The sequence below is a fragment of the Pholcus phalangioides genome, unplaced genomic scaffold, assembly GCF_987345545.1.
Source record: "Pholcus phalangioides strain wild (caught in Gottingen) unplaced genomic scaffold, Ppha-v1.0 ptg000002l_1, whole genome shotgun sequence".
Lineage (NCBI taxonomy): Eukaryota > Metazoa > Arthropoda > Arachnida > Araneae > Pholcidae > Pholcus > Pholcus phalangioides.
The window spans coordinates 868,050-884,934 of record NW_028301595.1 but is presented as its reverse complement, the minus strand read 5'-3'; the positions used below and the strand labels follow the sequence as shown (position 1 = coordinate 884,934).

At 34.6% G+C, this 16,885-nt stretch overlaps 1 protein-coding gene across 1 annotated transcript in view; it reads left to right on the top strand.

Annotated features, from left to right (window-relative positions):
• LOC149089032 (putative ATP-dependent RNA helicase DDX10) overlaps positions 1 to 15,716 on the top strand; it is a 47,133-nt gene extending 31,417 nt beyond the window's left edge. The window contains exons 15-19 of the mRNA XM_089236747.1: positions 4,118 to 4,264; positions 10,253 to 10,420; positions 11,871 to 11,948; positions 15,095 to 15,309; positions 15,526 to 15,716. Coding sequence (XP_089092873.1) covers positions 4,118 to 4,264; positions 10,253 to 10,420; positions 11,871 to 11,948; positions 15,095 to 15,309; positions 15,526 to 15,658 — 741 coding nt within the window. The 3' untranslated portion in view covers positions 15,659 to 15,716. The remainder of the gene's footprint in view (positions 1 to 4,117; positions 4,265 to 10,252; positions 10,421 to 11,870; positions 11,949 to 15,094; positions 15,310 to 15,525) is intronic.
• The last annotated feature ends 1,169 nt before the right edge of the window (positions 15,717 to 16,885 follow it).

Below are 16,885 nucleotides of genomic sequence, written 5' to 3'. Positions count from 1 at the left end.
TTTGACGACTTCTTCTGGGTGCGCAAATTTTTATGGCAATGAGTGTATTTTCTTAAAGTTTTCCAGGAAATAAAAATAAGTTTACATTTACTTTGAACTTTCCTTTTCAATCATAGAAGATACTACCATACAAACAGGATTTAAGCTGGGTAAAAAATTCCTTTCACAAAAAAGCGAAAATTGGGGGAAAAGCTTTAGCAAAATGCTGCAATGCTAATGTAATTGCAGATTGATGGTTGGACGTCTAATCGTTGCGTACCTCCTGTACGCATTTTTGCGAAAGTTGTTGCAATCCTCGTATTTACAGAATTTTTTTTGTTTTTGTGGCTACAAAATTGTACCTGCGTAGTCTTTAGGCCTAAGTAAACAGCCTACAACTTTTTTGTTGAAATTACAACTTTAAAGGGTAGTGCTCCGTAAAGGGTTAAAACAATGTCAAGAGATTTCAACGATAGTAATACTTTAATATCCCTTTTTAATACACTTATAAGATCTAAACTGAAATATGCTTCAATTATCTGGAACCCATTTCACGCTTGCCATATTATGAGTTTTGAAATTATTCAAAACAATTTTCTAAGGTAATTTCTAAGGCAATTTTTCTAATGTTTCAAAAAACATTGTGTTTATAACAATATTCTATCTGCCACTCATCTATGAAACAGTTTTAACGTCATTAGTTTAGAAAAATGCAGAGATTACTTACTCGTTATTTTTGTCAAGAAACTGTTGGCTAACCAAATTGATTGCATACCCATTCTTTACGAAATCTGTTTTAATATTAAGTGCCACAATACAAGATCTAATTGCTTATTTGCCATCAAATCATTCAATACTAATATTGGTAATTACTGTGCTGTAAACTGATTTTCTGAATTTTATAATGAGCTTCTTCGACATCTGGATATTTTTCATTTGTCTGTTACTGACTCTAAAAGATTTTTGATGTGATTGCGTTGCATATGTCTTTGTGTAGAGTTTTTGTATTTTGCATAATTTTTATTACTTTTTATTTGTCTTTTGTGTACTTTATCATGTAGTCGTCATATTTTCTATTCTGTGCTAATTTTTATTTTTACTGGAAGATGTAATTGGGTTTAAACCTGTAGCTTCGTATTTTAAATAAATAAAAAATTTCAACTTTTCCCTGGGGGGAGATAAAGAACATATACTCAATGTATGTGTGTCATCATCATCAACCATTTTCAATCCACTGCTGGATGAAGGTCTCTAAATTTTTCTATTCTGCTCTGTCTGATGCTTTAACCATCCAGTTGACTCCTGGTCACTTTCCTGATCTCGTCAATCCATCTTGCATGGGGATGCCTTGTCGGACATTTAACACCACGGGGGTACCAATCTAGAATACTTGTGGCCCTGTCCTGTCTTTTTGCAATATGTCCAGCCCATTTCCATTTCAAACGTTTAATTTTTTCCATGATATCATATACCTTTGTGTGGTTCTTGTGGGAAAAAGACAAGGTTGTGTCTGGAAATGTCAGGTGGGTTTAAAGTGAAGATTAGATCAGTATGGACACATGACAAGTCTGAGCGAAAGAAATAATTTCAAACACCACGATTTAAAGAATTTTATTTCAGGAAAAAATAAATTTACACTGGTGTAAGAAATTAAGAGAATTTGCAGACTTTGTCGATTATCTCTAGAACTACTGTACCGATTTCAATAAAATTTGATATGTACATACATTGATACAATACAAAACAAATAACCATTCAATAATTGTAATACACACGCATGATCGTGCGTAACACTCATTGGAGTCGGAAGGTATGAAACAGCGGTTGCAGAATAAACAAAAAAATCGATTAATAGGGGGGTATGGCCCCCTCTTACAGATATACAGGTCTCGCAGCGTGATTTCATACTTAAAATAAGGCAGTTTATCATTTCCTGTGGCAATTGGTCCCACTCGTTCAGCAACACTGTTTTCATTCCCTGGATGGTTCCCAGAGGGGGGTTGCGAGTTGCAATTGCCCTCCCCAGAGCGTCCCAGACATGCTCTATAGGGTTAAGGTCTGGAGATCTGGCTGGTTAATCCATCCAGTGAATATTCTCACTCTCTAGAAAATCGTCGAGCAGAAGAGCTCTATGTGGCCTCGCGTTATCGTCCATTAAAATGAACTCAGGATCAACTGCACTCCTGAAAAGGCAAACATAGGGCTCCAAGACCTCATCCCTATACCTCACACCAGTCACAGTGCCTCTTTCAAAGCCATGGAGAGGTGTGCGGCCATCCAACATGATGCCTGCCCAGACCATTAAATCTCCTCCGCCATAACGGTCGATTTTGCGGACATTGGAGGGTAGGTAGCAGGTCCCTGGTTCTCTCCATATGAACGTACAGCAAGAATCAGTGCTTAGGCTGAACCGGGACTCATCAGTGAACAGCCCATTGATCCATACTCCAATCTCTATGCTCTCTGCACCATGATAAACGGATTCTCCTGTCCGTAGAAGTGAGCGGGACACAAACAGCAGGTCTTCTTGCAAACAACCCTCTCTCATGAAGTCTTTTGGAAACAGTCACCCTTGATACACTGGTTCCTGTGGCTGCATACAAGTCACGAGAGAGCTGAGAAGCTGTAGCACTCCTGTTACGCCTCGCTATAATCGACAAATGGCGATCTTCTCTGGCCGTCGTGGCTCTTGGACGACCTTGCCTAGGCTTTCTCTCGATGGTATCCTGGAACTGTTTTTATAAGTTACACACGACGCTGGGCATTAAATTGAACTCTCTACAAATCTGGACTTGAGATTGGCCTGCTTCTAGCCTCCCCACGATTCGCCACCTTATTCCATCATCTAAACGTTGGTGGTTACTCATTTTTACTGTTACAATTTGAAATTAACTGAGTGCTGCAAAATAACACCAAGAAATTCGCCGAGGTGTGCTAGCGAACGAAATGAGTCTTAACTTACGCGCGCTTATAAAGCCTGTTTCTCTACTGGCTTCGCCTACACACACGTGTACGCTTACGTATTTGATGTACAAGATTTGCTTTTTTGTCTAGAAGCAGTGGTTTTTACATTCAGTTCAGTTCTTTTCATGAAATTCGATAAATATGCAAATTCTCTTAATTTATTTCACCAGTGTATAATATTATTGAAGACAAATAAATGCAAAATAAACAACACCTGACACATTTTGACTATCTAATGTGTAAAACCAGGAAATAAAAATACCTAGGAAATAAGAATTTTACTTTGGAAAATGAAAACATTGAAATAGTGGACAAATTCAATTACTTAGGTGGTTACATAACAAATGATAGAAGAAGCACTATGGAAGTAGGGTTCATATATCACAATATATATATCAGATATTTACTTTCAAAATATCATATAATATTTTTGATATTTTCAGTCAAAAATCATTTGATATTTTCATTGTTGAATGAATTTGTTAATCATAAATTAGATCATATGTAAATAGATAAACAGATTTGTTCAAAAATAAAAATATGCAGTTAAAAATGGGCTGGTACCTTCAGTCAAGAATGAGCTTATATTTTCAGTTAAAAATGGATATTTTCAGTTGACACATAGGCACTTAAAAGTCTGGGGGGGGGGGCAAGGTTATTATTGCTGGAGAGCACGATGATGTCAATGCACATATATACATTAGATAAGTCGACTCCACCATCGACACTGCCCCCCCCCCCGTATCTCTGCCCATGGTTTGATATTTTCAGTCGAGAATTAGCTTTTACTCTCATGTTTTCAGTTTTAAGTGAGCTGATATTTTCAGCCAAGAATGGTTTGATTTTGATGTTTTCAATCAAGGATGAATGCCCCCCCCGTTTTTAAAAATACAATATAAATACAAAATATATATATACACACATACAATGCCATTATGCCTGAAAAGAAAAGTGTGTGCTACCAGCACTGACTTATGGAGCTGAAACATGGACACTCACAAGCAAAACGATACAAAGGCTACAGACAACACAAAGGAGCATGGAAAGATGTATGCTAGGCTTCTTCAATAAATAACATAAAATCAATTGTTGGTAGAGTTATTCTGATTTCATTCGATATCTTCTGAGTATTGAGTTTACTAATTCACTAATAAATAGCTTTATAAAATTATAGGAACCATCAGATGAGGAGGATGATTATGAACAACATATGGGAAGATCTGTGAAGAAAAACCCTTTGACAAAAGCGGCTGTCGCCAAGCGAATTCTCAAAAAGAAAATCAAACCGAATTTCAAATGTGTTTTTGATGAAGATGGTGAGGTAAGATTCAATTGCTTATTTGCTTCTCTGCTATTGTAATGGCATTGAAGTGAAAGAAAAAAAAAAATACAAGTCACAAATAAAAATTTAAAAAAAAAATGTTTTTGATGCTTTTTGCTTTTAATGATGCTTTTTTGCTAAAAATGTTTTTGCTTTTTTCTATAAAAATATATATTGATGAAAGTTTTTGTACTGTAAAATTTGTTCAAAGTGGAATTTTTCAAGGGACCAAATTAATGTTTCTCAGAGTGTGCTTCATGTCTCATAGGAGCGTCGTCAACCTTTGTTGAGAGCGTCAAAGCCAAATAATTCTATTAATGATTACCTATTCAGCTCTTTGTAGCTGTTCTTTTTTAGATTATTCTGGAGAGCCACAGATAAACATTGCCAAGACAAGGGAGCTGCGGGAAGCAAAAGTTTGAGAACCAGGGCTGAATAATAGGAATGTGTTTGGCAGTGATTCCAGTACTGCCAATGGGGTAGTAGGCAGGGTTTGGTTTTTGACATGACAAGCATCAAAAACTGGTTTAAACTGTCGAAAACCATCCAAAACCTAAATGAATGCCTTTTGATAATGTTTTGAACACAATAGGTATATAACATGATGAAAAACTTACTTTTTGTCACATTACAATGTTTTATTTTTAAACATTAATTTATTGCAATAATTAAAAAATACTAATTATAATTTGCAATTTTGAATTTTTCAACATAAAAGTCTAGAACATATAAAATATAATTTTATGGTTTATTTATCTAAGCTACTCATTACCTGTGTTCAATTTGCAAAGTGGAATAGCGCGGCTTATTCAAAATATATATGATAGGGCATCAGGGTTAGGTTTTTGACCCCAGAAACTAACTCTGTATTAAAACTATCAAAATCTTACTGTGAATGATGTGAAATAGTTTATGTTAACTTGATAGATATGTTAAATAACAAAACACTTCCTTTTATTCAGATTGAAGGGTTTTATATTCAGAATGATAATTACTGAGGAAAAATATCTATTTTGATATTTTAAATTTTATGATCCGCCCAAAATATTATTCCATATAAAAATTCTCACGCAGCATCTGTTAATGCACTAATTAAACTCATTTATTTTCACCTAAAAATTTCTTAGATCAGGGTGTATAAATTCACAGAGCTTTAAAGAGTATTTTCAACCAAACCAGAGCTGACAAGACTTGATACCCAAAGCATTTGTTTTGCACGTTTGAATACAGCTTCAATTGGAAAACCATTGCATTATAAATGCTAGTAAATGTACCATATCATAGTGCAAAAGTGAGAATAAACCAAGTTTGACATATACAGGCTGGCATTGCAAAATTAAATGACATTTTAGTCTTACAATTTAGTATCTTGATCGCTAGATATATTTCAATGTTATGCGCAACAAGAGTATCGTTTTAAGTATCAGTGGTTATCTAGATAATTTAATTACAGAAATCAACATTACATACATGATGTAAGAAACTTTTTTAAACACTTCTCTGTTGTAAAAAGAGTACAGCAGACGGTTTATATCAATGCAGACATATATAAGCAGTTGAAGAAATTTTGGAAGTTCAAGAATCATCTCGAGTCAAAGAACGTCATATAGTTCCATAGTTTTTCCTTCAATGTTCATGTTCATATTAAAATTTTATAAGAAAAAAAGCATATATATTGTCCAAAATAATTCTGTCGAGAGTAGAAAATTATTTTAGAATCATATTTTTTAAATATTTATTCTTTGTATAACATAGTCACTTTAAACATTACATGCAATTAACATGTGCATTTCCAATGGGAATTTTTATATCGAAAAGCAATATTTGAGGTTTTTGACGGAAGGGTTTTTGACGGAATGGGTTTTTGACGTGACATTTTAAGCCGTCAAAAACTGCCATGTGTCAAAAACCTGCCAACCCTGGTAGTAGGGGCATAGGAATAGGATCCACCAATTCAATATAGGCCTGAAAGACATTTGCTCCTCACTTGGGGTCACGTTCTTGGAGCTTCCCACATTTACCGATAGGTGGCTTCGTTCAGATGGGATCCATCTAAATAAGAGGGGGGGTCTGGGATGTTTACGATAGTTTTAGGTCAGGTTTTTTACTCCCAGACCACGTAGTCGGTAATGCGGGTTAGTTAATGGTAATCACAACAGTACTGACGGGGAATTACCCACCTCTGACTTGGATGGCTTCTCGATTAACACTAAACCACCGGGCAGATTAAAATGTGTGTTAATAAATGCCAGGAGCTTAGGTAATAAGAAAGATTTTTTAGAAACTATGATAGTTGTGGAGGGCTTGGATCTTATAGCCATTACAGAATCTTGGGCAAACGATGGGGATGAATCTTTCTTACACATCTCAGGATATGATACTTTTTTGGGAAATAGATCTGATAGGAAAAGGGGTGGAGTGTTGATATACATGAAATTATGTTGGAAGGCTAGAGAGTGTTACGTGCGGAGAAGTGATATTGAAATTATATGGGTTGAGCTTCAAAACAAAAGACACCATAAACTTATTATTGGGGTTTGTTACAGTCCCCCGAATTGGATCCAAACTACATTACCAAATTTCATGATGAAATTTCCTACATGTGTAAGCATAAGAGGGTTTTAATACTAGAGGGTTTTAATTACCCGATAATCGATTGGGAGAACCTTTCAGCTATATAGAGATCAATCAGTCACAGAGATTTACAGGACTAGTGTTACTGAGGGTATCATCCCAAGGGATTGGAAACTTGCTAATGTTGTTTCGATATTTAAGAAGGGTAGTAGAGAAGCTATGTCTATTTATCATCCTGTGAGTTTGATGAGCTCCCTCTTGAAGATTTCGGAAATTATTATCAAAAGGTAGTTGGTGAAGTGGATAACTGGTAATCAGCATGGGTTCGGGAAGGGAAAGTTATGTGCGACTAACCTTTGCTTCTATGATCATGTGACTAAGGCTTTGGGTAAGGGCAAAAGTATAGGTGTTGTGTACCTTGATTTCCAGAAGGCAAGCGATCAGGTCCAACGTGGTAAATTCTTGAAGCATTTACACAAGATTGGGATTGGGGGCAACTTGCTGAATTGGATAGAATCGTGGTTAAGAGATAGGTCAAAACGAGTTATGGTGAGCGGGAATTCTCTGATTGGACAAGTGTCACAAGTGGAGTTTCTCAAGGAAGTATCCTGTGCCCCATACTTTTTCTTTTTTTATCGATAAACTCGATCAGGGTATCAATGGGATTGCTAGTAAATTTGCAAATGCTATGAAGCTAAGGGGGGTAATGGAGAATTGAAGCGATAAGGAGTTGCTTCAGACCAACCAACAGGATTGCAGCATAGGCAAATGAATGGAGCATGACATTTAGGATTGACAAGTGCATGGTCACTCATTTTGGTTCGAACAACTCACAGTTCTATTATGAGTTGAATGGTGTCACTATCCCATATGTAACTAGGCTCACTGATTTAGGAATTCTCATTGACTGGCGGCTCAGGTTTTCTAAACATTGTTCGGTCGTGGTCAAAAAAAGGAATAGAATGCTCGGCTTCATTTTCAATAAGGTTTCTTTGCGTTCTTCTAAAGTCATTCTTCCGCTTTTCCAAAGCTTAGTTCGTTTTGGACTGGAGTATGCTGTAAGACTTTGGAGACCATACATAGACTTGGTTGAAGGGGTGCAAAGAAGAGCTACACATGTCCTTATTGGCACATAGGGCTTGAGTTATGAAGAGAGACTTCATTTTTTGAATATGTTTACATTGGATGAACACAGGTGTCAGGAAGATATGATCAAATTGTTCAAAATTGTCAACGGGATGGATAGGATGGACCATGAATTATTAGTACACTGTCAATCGACTACTTTTACAAGGGACACCAGTATCGATTGGTAAGGTACAATTCTAGATTATGGTGTCTCAGGGAATTTTTTTCTAATAGGGTTTCTAATAAATGGAATAGCTGACGCCCCGGAGGTAGTAAATTGTAACACAATTGACACATTTAAAAAGAAATATGATAAACAGGTTGGGGTAAATCGAGAAGCTATCCATACTTAGACTTAAACAACCATAAGTATTTTTTATGGGATTGTATAATATTTAAGCATGTATATATATTGTTTGTAATTGCATTTTTAATTGGGTTGCTGTATTTTTGAAATATATGACATCCATATTTGTTATGGGCATCTTTTTGTCAGCCACCTCGTTGGGCATTTTGCCTGTTGTGGTGTTGTATTTGTTTTAAGGAGGCCATTCTATTTCAATCTCTGCCCAACCAATTTATAGCATTTTCTACGTCTAATATAGATGCTTTGAAATAGGATTCTGAGGCAAATTAGCATCCACAATTATGTTGTGGAAGTTAATCTCTCCTTATCTAATCAGCTTACTTCTCTGAAATCCTTGAAGCTCTTAATTCTGGGGCATCATCATTAGTTGCCTCTAAATAGTCATGTGTCCGCAGACCAGTATCCTTGTTTTGCATATTATTGCGGTACGAAAAATATCAGAAATTGACCAACATGAATTCTTATACAAAGCAACAAAATCTAATACACTACATAGATTTGTATACAAAAAATATTTTTTCACTTTATACAAGTACATTTCATTCAAATAGTGCTTGCATTATGCATCCAAAATATCAATTTAAAAAAAACCACTAATACACTGAAATGTCTTTACGAGGTTTGTTCAAAAAGTATCCAACCATAATATTTCCATGTGTGAACCAATGAAGCTGTAGAGAAGTGGTTTGGTCACACGTATGTAGACAATCCTAGTGCACATGCTTGAATTTTTTTCATGCCTGCAGACTGCCAAGGAGGAAAGAAGTGTGAGAGCATCACATTTTCATTTTTGGCAAAATAGCAGGAAAAACTGGAATCAATGATCCTGTATCACCAGAACATTTACTTAGTCAATAATGATTACATTTCTAGATGTTGAGGGCCGACCAGTATGTTCACACTCCATTGATGTGCTGCCATCTTTAGAGCAGTTGCACCACTCCTTTAGTCCTGATATCTACTGGCAGTGACTTGAAGCAATAAACAAGTTGTCCGCATTTGTTTGTATTCATAAGAGTGATCCTATTGCACAGAAAGTACAAGAACGGCATCCACTGAAAATGGTCTTGAGCGAGTGACATTAGCAGGCTGGCGAGGAATCGTGATAGATATGCCAAGATTAGGATTTTCTCATCTTGTATTATATGTGCCTGCGCGGTACTGTTGTTTGCTTTTTTCATGCCATCGCTCTGTTTTTTTTTCCTTTGGCCTGTCTTTCTCCATTCAGACGAGTTTCCCTCCTTTTCCCCGCGTGTCATGAAAGCTGAAATTTTATAACTGCCATTCATGGATTGTGATGGTAAGTAGTGTGATAGATTAAATGATATTATTTATTTATTCACAACACGAGCATCTTTACCCAGTTTGTGTCAGATCTCCCATTATTTATAGACTTAATACGTACAGATGCTCTAAAAAAATTTCAGTTTTTCAATATGTTTTTAAGATTATTAACAAAGACACTCGTCTGCATAGAAAGCAGTCGTGAATTCAGTAGTGTGTAAAGGTTGCTTTCATTGGACGATGCCGAACACCCCTTGTTGTCTGACTCAATGTCAATTGCCCCTTGTTGTCTGACTTAATGTCAATTGGTGTAGATCATGTAGCCTCTCGCTTGTTGTAGCTTCCAGTGGATGAGAAATTATGGTCGGATACTTTTTGAACAAACCTCGTATAGTAATATTTAAAAGACTAAAGAAACATATTATTATATAGATAAAATATATTAAAAATTGTTGCTGTGTGCATCAGGACTACAGAATAATATTGTCAGGTGGTTATTATAATGTAGGGATTTTTGCTGTACTTGTTCTTTTGAAGATGGCTATAGATTTTGTCTCGTTAAGTCAGCAGTGAATTTCCATAAAACAGGTTTTGTCTTAGGCAAGCTTTACTGTATGAAATAATTTTACTTCAAGGTCATTGAAGACATTCCAAAGGCTGTGAAAGCTGAAACTGCTGCAGGCAAGTTGCTGAAAGAAATGGCTGAAGAAGGCTACAATGTGGAGAAGGCGAAACTGGTTATGGAAGAGGAAGATAAAGTTGATAGAGAAATATTCTTGAAAAAAGTCAAGGAAAAACACAGGGTATATCTATACTTTTATAGTGAAACCTCTTTAACTGGATGTAAAGAAATCCTGTTCTATATTTGATGTTGATCTGATTATGCTTCCACCCTATGTGGAGGGTAAAATAATTATTAGTATGTGATTTTTTTAATATTGGCTGTACGAAACATAATATTTATAATTATAATATTTATAAACATTATATTTATATTATAAACATAATGTTTATTTCAACCTAATATTTCAATAGTATTCATTAAATTCAATATCTCTGTATGAGTTACCTCACTGATTCAATATATGATATACAAACATTATTAATTTCACACTTGTTTGGATTTTCTCTTAACCAGCCAACTCTCTGTATCATTTAGCTGTTTAAAAACTACTACTAGAATGCTCTTTTCTGTTCATTATATGTTAAATGTGATAAATCTGCTGATTATGCATATCCACCAATCAGTTTTAAAAGTTTGATAATTATTGTGAATTTATCATATTTATTATGTAATATCCTGATCTAGAATTTGTAAATATGATAAATCATGAATGAAATTACTTGAATTTATCAGACATTATGCATAAACTTCAGTGTAGGATGATGAATTCCATTAGTTATATTTGTCATGTTTATGCTTGTGGATAAATATGGAGAAAGCCAAAAATACCAAGACCAGTGTTATCTGAAAACACAATTTTGAAAACTAATTTCATTCCTCTCAAAAATTTTTAGGAGTATTTTGGTAAAAAAATGGTTTTTGAATCAGTGAGAAATAACTACAAAAAATAAAAATTACCTAAAATTTTTGGAGTATTTTTTCACTCCTCAGCAAAATTTGGAGTGAAAACAGTTTGATGCGTATTGGTGAACACTAAACAAGACTGATAAAATATTTTAATAATATTTTATAAATTTTTTTGCCATACAATTATCATCATGTGTATATATTGTTTATAATTTGTGTTAATTGCATTTTTAATTGGGTTGCTGTATTTTTGAAATATATGACATCCATATTTTTATGGGCATCTTTTTATCAGCCACCTCGATGGGCATTTTGCCTGTTGTGGCGTTGTATTTGTATTTAATTTGTTTGGCAAAATATGTGTAGTGCACGCATTTACTTACAGTCGAAAATGATAAGTTGTTCCATTAATGTAATATTCCATTGTGATATATTGATATTTTCATTAATTTATAATTTCATTAATATTCCATTGGGATACAAGTGTTATTCCACTTGGGAATTATGCATAATTGCTGGTAAAAATGATAAAAAAATGCAATGAAATTTATTGAATTTACTGAGACAAATGGTGGTTATGAATAATAACTGGCAATTATGCATAGTGTTGCTGATTTATCACACTTACCGTAAAATATATGTTTTCTAGCTTCTTTTGGTAAAATAAGTGATTTTTGGGGTGTTCAAGTTTCAATGAATTAGAGCTCAATTTGATTCTTTAGGAAAGACGTTTGAAGTTGAAAAAGGAAAGGCGTGAGAACAATATAAGTGCTGCTGAATTGGTGACTGGTAACAGCGAGGTAGTACAAACTCCTTCCTCTCTTTATTTAATTGAACATTCACTGCTGAAATATATTCACTTTAAAACTAACCTATTTGTTTAAAAAATTTCAAATTTGGAGGTGAGATTGAAATGGTTTGAAATTTGTTTTTCCTTAGTGTTCTTAATATCCTGAATTAGATCATATTAAGCAGTGACATAATGCTTTAAAAAATGCACTTACTTACAAAATTAACAATATTATTTTAAAAAATTATCTTCATAATCATCTTGATATGATTTTTAAGCTCTCGAATCATCTTTGGTCTCTTGAGGTACCACAATGTGATTTTCGCATTACATACCCTCCCTATCCAGCTTTCACCATTTACGGATGCTAATTTGCTATTCAAGCCATGACTTTTATGTAGATTTATTACAAATTTTGCTTCCATTTTTCAAAGCTCACGTTTTTAAGCTGAATTTTATTAATTTTAGTAATTTGGTTGATTGAATCCAAAAGTGTAGTCAAAAATTAGTCGAGAAGGTTAGCCAAGTGTTAATGGATATGCATTCATTATTAGTCAATTTTGACGTTTTACCAAGTCGCTGAATCAAATATTGCATTGCAATTAGACATGGGGGTCCAGCAGTGAGATCTCTCTCTGGTTTGATGTTATATACATTAGATATTATTGTTCATCTATATACATATTGTATTAATTTAAAGATTTTAATACTTGAATTTCCAACAACACTGACCCCTTTGTTGGAGAATAATGTTTCAAAGTACATTTCTCACCTTCCTCTTAGAAATATAACCTCTTTATAACTGGACCAGTGGTTCCCAACCTTTTTCATGCCATGCCCTCACCAAAGCATCTCTGAAATCCTGATGTCCTTCCCCCCCCCCCCCCATCAGGGCTGTAACTAGGGTTTTCGTCAAAGAGGTGCCCCTTCTCCCACCTTGTGAACTTTCATGATTCCATTACAGAGATGATTTTTTTTAATGTAAAACCATCATTTTTTGCTTTTCATCCTTAAATTTTGTATCCCGGAAGCTTTGCTCCCCCCCCCCCCCGCCCCATTAACCCCAGTTCTTTTTCCTTGTAATTCTTGTTATTGAAAAAGTAAAGTAAACACCTATTCATGATGAGGGAGCCAAAAGGCCATCTAGTTAGTCAAAAGTCATAACCGAGGGGGGGGGGAAGTCATTGGAGATATTTCGTAGAAGAGGGGGGTTTCGTAAGCATGAAGGAGAAAACAATGTTTTCAATCTCTAAAAACTCACTGTTTTTACATTGTATATGTAGAGCCTTTATTTTTCTTAACTTTATTGGCACAGGTGGTCCATGGACTTCATCTTACTGGCACAAATTGTGTCTGTGGAACACAAAATGTTAAGAACCCCTAATCAAATCCCTTCCAAAGAAAACACTGCAAGAGAAAAGTAAAAGTAAAAACTCGTAAACAAATTTCTTAAAAATTATAAATTTAAACTTATATAAAAATGATGGGAGTTTTGAAAACTTTCAAGCCTTGATAGAAAAACTCATTTCTCAAATTGCTTCTCTTAAAAATCAAACTGTTCCCTAGTGGGAGGTCTGAACTGGAATCATCGAACTAGACCATTAAAAAATTTAGCTCCATATTGGCACAATAAAAAAGATTTTCTTTGTTTTTCTTTCGCTGTTAAGGGGTTCTATTGCGCAGCACATCCTAGATCCTATTTTAGAAATCCTCATTTGAACACATTCTTTTCATTTTGAGAAATATAATTTCCAAAGTATATCCTCCCAAAATAAATTTCCCAGTTAAGAATTTTTCCAGCTTAATTTGTTATTGTATGGTTCCAATGACAGCCTCTTAAGTGGGATCATTAGTATTTATTTTAATAATTCAGATATCATTAATGACTCAGTAATTCCATATCTGCTAAGTCTTCTAAATTTCTACTCTCTTTCTTTCTCTTGGACTCCCAAAAAATTCTTATACCTCCGGATTTTTGGCAGCGATTACAAAAAATCCTTACTTTTGAGCAAAGTAAATTATTTCCAATGAAATTCCATATCCGGGGAACATCCGGATATTATCCAGGAAAAAGTCTGTTGCTTGTGATAGCTTCCCAAAAAAAAATGTCACATACATAATTAAAATTGTCCCCATTGTACTATAAAGTAAAATTTACCTCCTGGAGTTCACCCTTTGACAGTCAAATCAGCAAGATGGCTCGTATCTGAGATGACTATTTATCCTGATCGTGGGTCCAATTTCGATTTCTTGATTGGTGTGATTTCATCTGAGTATAGTAATGACTGTAATTCAACGTGGTGATGGTTAGCACTATGTCACGTCTTTTAAGGAGAGAAAATTAGTTTGATTTTATTTGATTTATATATATGAAAAATCCCTCCTTTGTTTCCATTTTTTTTTTCTTTTACATGTGTTTGTGTACGGAATTCAGATCTGCGAGAAAATCTCCCTCATTCTTCAAAGTTGGAAGCTATGTAATTCAATGAGGTTATAAAAGACTTTTTTTGAGGTCACATGGCTATTAGAAAATGAAGATTCAGAAAAAATATGTCCGTCAAGGGGCAACATAAAAAAACCCTTAAAAATATCGTAAAGGTTTCCATACAGCATATTTCCATGTTATAAAAAAAAAAAGAGCAGAGTGTGAGTTGGCATTGATTGACATTGAACAGTAGCTAGATAGTCATGTTCAGAACTCAATTTTCCCATTTACAAGGAAGCATCCCATCTCTAAGGTTGTCATCCCCTTTATTTATTTATTTTAACCCATGTTGCCCTGTTTTTTGGCATTGTGCAGTATGACAATAAGCCACATATACCAATAATTTTACATGTGCCTAGGCGTTTTTGCCATGCATGGATATGCAAGTGTGTACACACTTTAGAGGTAACATTACTTTGAGGACTTTGTTAGTAATGAATAGTAAGGCTACTTCTACTCGCTTCTTATAACCTGGAATACAAGAGTTTGATACTCATTAGTTAGGGCCTTGTCAAAAAAATGCTGTCAAGTATCAAGGTACCGTGGTAAAATGTTATATATATATTCATATTTTGATAAAAAATTTTCAATTTAAGACGCTCTTTCACTGGCAGTAGTGTGCTAAACTGAGTGTTTATTTATGTATATGTAACTGAAATTATGTTTCAAAGGAAGATGAAAACAAGAAAAATGAAAATGGAGGGTCTTCTGGTAGTGATGTTGATCCAAATGACTTCATGAACTCTGACAGAGAAAGTGACGAAAATGAAAAAGATGAAATTTCTGATGTCTATGAAGAAGAACACAGTGAAGAAAATGATGAATCAAGTGAGGAGAATAATGGTAGCGATGACGAGGAAAATGAAAAAATTGAGGATAAAATGAGGTAAGTGTATTTTTATGTGATATTTAAAAAAAAAAAATTAATGCCCATTCTATTCAGACATTCAGAACACCATAAAAAGTCTGATGTAGAGATTTTCTGTCACCATCATGATGTAGTAGATTGCATTATTATTATTATTATTCAAAATTCATTAACATTGCATTTATTATTCAAAATGAAATTATAAATTTTTATTATCAATTTTCACATTAACAGGAAAAGGAAGCTCTTGAGTGTAGCAGATGGGAATGAAAGTGACTCTAGAAACAAGCGGAACAAAAAGATTCTGTCAAATGAACTGTCCGTAGATGACCAGGAGGCACTCGCACTTCACTTTTTAGCTAGTTGATGACTTTGGTGTAGGTTGTTAAATTAATTTGTTGTAAATAAACTTTCATCCGACTTTATACAGGTAGTTTATTGAACACAAGTAATTTTCTAAAATTCTCGAACTCAAATTAAAAATTTAATCTCCCATGTGATATAGAATTTCTGCTAAACTCAAAATAATATAAACATCTGGGAGCACTTTGAGGGAATCAAAGTTCAATTTTATTGATCTATTGTTGATGTATTTAATTTTTCCCACTTCATTTTCATTAAAAAAAACTGTATTAAGCAAAATTTTCACTAGATGAATTTGAAACCCAAAAAAAGTTAGGGTTTTGTCAGTATAATGCTACTTTACCACACACCAACTCCTGTCATATATCGCCGTATGGCAATTTCCAACCAGTAGAGCTGGGTGGGAAATGAAGGCTCCATCCATCGGTGGTTGCCCCAGGTTCGGTAGGTAAAGAACTCACTTCTGACATTCTATGCCTGGATTCGAACCCGTGGACCTGGACGGTAGCCTTGATAGTGGAAGACGAGCATCTTACCGCTGCGCCACTCGGGTGCTTGTCAGTATAATGCTAGTTTTGTTGTCTCTGCTATGCTATTTTCGTACATTGTATTTGTGACTACGTCTTCATTTTGCCAATTGGCTAATTACACCAAAAACTTATCTGTTATTAGTAATTGAACTGTTCTGTATTGATAAAAGAAGAAAAATAATAATCTTGTTCATTTTTATCATTAATGATCACATTTTAAATGCACTAATACTCCGAATAAGTGTTGCATGGGCATATACACCACAGGGTAAAAATACCAAAATGTTTTTTTAGTACAATGTAAACAGAGTATCCACCACACCTTTTGAGAATAAAATTTGACACAGAGTAACTGTTTGCCTGTATTCTATAAACAAATATTGATAGACAAAGTACAGATGACTGGATACCAACCAAAAATAATTGGAAAGAAAGGTCACATTCCTCTGTGGGGAATCGAATCCAACCTCGTACTTTCCAGGCGCCTGTTCTACCATTAAACCAGAGGACATTTTCTTTCCTAAGAACACTGTATTTCTTTGGGCTGAACGGGACTGTGCAGTAGACAGCCTCTTAACTCAGCAGAAGCTCGTAACAAAATTAGCCTCCTGATGGCAACATTGAATAAAACTATGAACCTCTCCGCTAATTGTACGAAATACAGATGACAGGATATCAAGCAAAGGTAATTGGAAAGAAAA